The following is a 3,785-nucleotide window of genomic DNA, read 5'->3' on the forward strand; positions in this document are numbered from 1 at the left end:
TTATAATTTTACTATACACTTTATAAATTAATCAATTACTTAACTCATATAATGAATTATAATTAATTAATATAAATTATAAAATAATATAATACTTAAATATTTAATTAAATTAATTAATCAATATAATTAATTTATTATAATAAACTAAATTATAATAAATAGTTTCAAAAACCGCTTATGATGATAACTATGGCGTAAATAGTTTCCTTTGTAACCATTTTAATTTTTAAATGCATACATTTAATTTTCAGTAGCCGACTCTACAATTTAATAATGGTCTTTTCTTTTTTTTTTTTTTGTTGATAAGAATAATGGTCTTTTCTACATCTCCGATCCTTTAAGCTTACATGTTCATGTTTGATTCTTATTTAATTTTTCCTCGGGTAACGTTTCTTTTTTTTTTTTTTTCTCAACTTATCGAAGGCCAAAATATTATTACATTACCTTGATTGTTTGATTGAGAGAAGAAAATTCCAAATGCACGGAAAGAGAAAAGACATGCATGATATATATGAACTAGAAAAAGATCTACAATATAACAAGTTATACAAACAAGACCCTTTATCAAATAAGCCAGCAACATACACCAACATTAAAAAGACACTCCAAGTAAAATTAAAAGTTAAAACACACTACTGGTAGTTCATGACGATGATTTGTTTTGATTAAGGGTGGCTGCTGCGGCGAGGGATGCAGCGACACCACCAGGGGTAGTTTTCATGTCCGCCTTGTTTCTAATCTCGGCACCGATCACTCCCTCCGCGTCCTCTCTCGTCACCGCCTTATCCGATGGCAGCTTCTCCTTTGCATCCTGCATTATATATTATATATTACGTTCTATTTTCTATTATTAGAATGGAGATTGAATAAATATAAAACTAAAAATAAAAATACCTTACACTTATAAATTATATAAAAGTTTTATCTTTAAAAAATATAAAATTTGTAATATATATTCTATTTTATAATCAATGTGATGGTTAAATAATATTAAAAAAGTTTAGATTACTGTCATTAACATGTTGAGGTTTAAAAAATTAAAAAGAAAAAAACAGCTCCGCATAATATCAAATTTATATTCACATAAACAGTAGAGAAAAGTATAAATGTCACACGTTGTTAGGAATTTTATTTTTATTTAAATTATATTTAATTTTAAAAGTAGTAACAAGAAATTGAGCTGACCATCGTACAAGTAAATAATAATTATTTTATAAGAGATTTTAATAGGGAATAAATTCTAAACATTGGAAAATAAAACAGTGTTTTCCATATTATAGATTTGCTTAAAAAATAAATAATAAGTCACCGTTAAGACATCAGACAAGGTTGTCTTCTGAAAATCACCCATAGTCCTTGAATTCTTGGTGGCGGCAGATTGAGCTGCGGCTGCCAAGCCGCCGGATTGAATCTCATTCTTCCCGGTGGCTCTCATTTCCGCAGCTTGTATAGCTGCAGCGTCACTCTGATCCACTGGCTTGTCGCTGGCCGGAGCCAACGTCGTTGCTTCGAGAGCCTCCCCAATGGTTATGGCATCTCTATCTAGAGCCGAGCCAGGAGTTTTCATGGGCACATCTGGCTCCACAAACTGACCCACAACCTGTGTATTAATTCATAATTATTAGTCATAATCATCTATTGTTTTTTTATGACTATGAATTAGTAATTAATTTTAATTTATCAAATAATAATTTACAAAAATATTATAGTACTAACTGAATTTATTATTTTTAATTATTTTTTTAAATTAATTATATTTTTAATTATTAATTAAATTTTTATAATTTAATAATCTAAAAACATATTTATAACTCGCACTTTTAACTAATTACCACTATAAAAGAAACCGATATTAACAGTAGTTATTTTTGCGTTTTACAGATGGCCGCTAAACAGAATACCAACTATTTAAAAACCAGCAATTTAAAAAAGATTTTTTATTTTTATAAATTAAATAATATAATAATTACTAAAATAAATATCCTTCTTTTAGTTCGTTTACACTGTAAATTAAATAATTTTTCATGTATTTCGTTTACTGTGTATATCTCATTTACAAAAATTAAAAAATTATTATTTATAGTATAAACGAGATGCATACAAAATTATCTCATTTCAATATAAACGAGATAAAAAAAATTTATTTTAGTAAATATTTTTAAAAATATTTATTTTAATAATTATTATATTTATTTTATTTATTAAAATAAAAAAACCATTTAAAAACTGCCCACCTTTAGAAGGCGGAAATTAGATTTTGCTAATATCTGCCTATATTGTAGTGTACGAAAAAAAATAAATTCTAATGATCTTTTATTTATCCTTTTAATAATTTACATATTTACAAAAGTGATTCTATATACAGTTAGCTAAAATTTATACTAAGGATATAATAACATTCCAAAAAATATATATTAAAATTAATTATTAAAAATAACCACTAAAAAATAATAACCCAACTATCATTGTATAAAAATTTTCTATCAGCTTAAGTTGAAAAATATTATGATGTAAAATATAATTATTTATCTATTTTATTCTATTAATTTAAGTTTTTTTTTTAAAAAATATCATGACACAGATATTAGCTACTAATAAAAACTCTGACGTTTGTGTAACTAACTAAAAATATTGCTCTCAAACCTGTTTTCCCACGCTTTCCGTAATGACACGGTTGACGCCAGTTTTACTCTCCAACACGCATATCCCTTGGTCTTTTGCCACGCTAGAGATGTCTCCCCGGCCCACAAGACCCGCAGAGACATTGGTGGCTGCAGCAGACTGCATGACGGAAGCCGGGCCACCTTTTTGGGTTTGTCCCAGTGCCTGGTTTTCCGTCGCTTGCATGAGTGCCGCGTCTTGCGGCATGATTGGTTCGGATGCCAAGTCCTCTGAGACATTGAAAATGTCACCGTACTTGATCGGATCTTTGTGCTCTTGTCCTTCTTGTGGTCTCCGAGGTGTTTGTTGTTGGCTCATGATGAAGAAGTTTGTGACAAGTTAAGAAGAGCTTTCTGGAATAGTTGAAGTGGGTATATCCTGGGATGATGTTGCTGTGGAACTTATATACGTATTTATAGGAAAAAACTCCTTGCTACTAGTAACTTCCTGCGTAAATTAATAATAAAATATAACACTATGTAATATGTAATGTGTATATTTTATTTTTATGAGGTTCAATGTATAATTATAGGGTAATTTACTTATATAAAGTGACTGAAGTGGGATGTTATTAAATTATTCTAAATGTAAATGCATTATAATTTTGTCTTCTTTATTTTTATCTTAACAGGTAAAACTTGTAGTTATGTTACGATTTATATAAAAATAGATTAGAGAGGATAAAATTATAGTGCATTCATATTTAAGATAATATATATATATATATATATATATATATATATATATATAAGTAAATTATTTATAATTATAAGAATAGTTATTAATCTAATTTGAGATAGAAATCAAGAATTTAGGATTGATCAAGATTACCTTGAGAAAATATGTAGTTTCTGAAATGTGAATATCCTCCTTGTTCTAGTAGAGGATGGTGGTAGGGGCACAATACTTTAGATTTATTAGTTATCTAGGATAAATTATGTGGATAAAATAGTTGAGAATTAATCTTATACAGATGTTTTAAAATTAAATTGGGTTATATGTTGTGTGTCTTATTTGTTATTTTATGTAAATTGAATTAAATAAGTTTAATTTAAATTCTTTCTATATAAATCAAATAAAATGAATTTGATTTAAATTTAATTTTTTATTATAGGTTTTTT

The 3,785-nt window shown here is 27.3% G+C and overlaps 1 protein-coding gene across 1 annotated transcript; it reads right to left on the minus strand.

Moving 5' to 3' along the window:
• Nucleotides 1-487: 487 nt before the first annotated feature.
• Nucleotides 488-3,068, minus strand: LOC112736940 (late embryogenesis abundant protein D-34). The gene is made up of 3 exons (XM_025786627.2): nt 2,647-3,068; nt 1,313-1,603; nt 488-814 (listed from the first exon to the last, which is right to left on the minus strand). Exons 1-3 carry the CDS (start codon nt 2,980-2,982, stop codon nt 647-649), a joined length of 795 nt encoding a protein of 264 aa, XP_025642412.1. The 5' UTR covers nt 2,983-3,068; the 3' UTR covers nt 488-646.
• Nucleotides 3,069-3,785: the final 717 nt, after the last annotated feature.

The sequence above is a fragment of the Arachis hypogaea genome, chromosome 2 (assembly GCF_003086295.3).
Source record: "Arachis hypogaea cultivar Tifrunner chromosome 2, arahy.Tifrunner.gnm2.J5K5, whole genome shotgun sequence".
Taxonomy (NCBI): domain Eukaryota; kingdom Viridiplantae; phylum Streptophyta; class Magnoliopsida; order Fabales; family Fabaceae; genus Arachis; species Arachis hypogaea.

Coding starts and splice junctions, on each gene's coding strand:
- LOC112736940 (XM_025786627.2), bottom strand. CDS start 2,982: ATGAGCCAACAACAAACACCTCGGAGACCACAAGAAGGACAAGAGCAC. Junction 1,604..2,646: donor CGGAAAGCGTGGGAAAACAG/GTTTGAGAGCAA, acceptor ATTAATACACAG/GTTGTGGGTCAGTTTGTGGA. Junction 815..1,312: donor CCTTGTCTGATGTCTTAACG/GTGACTTATTAT, acceptor TATATAATGCAG/GATGCAAAGGAGAAGCTGCC.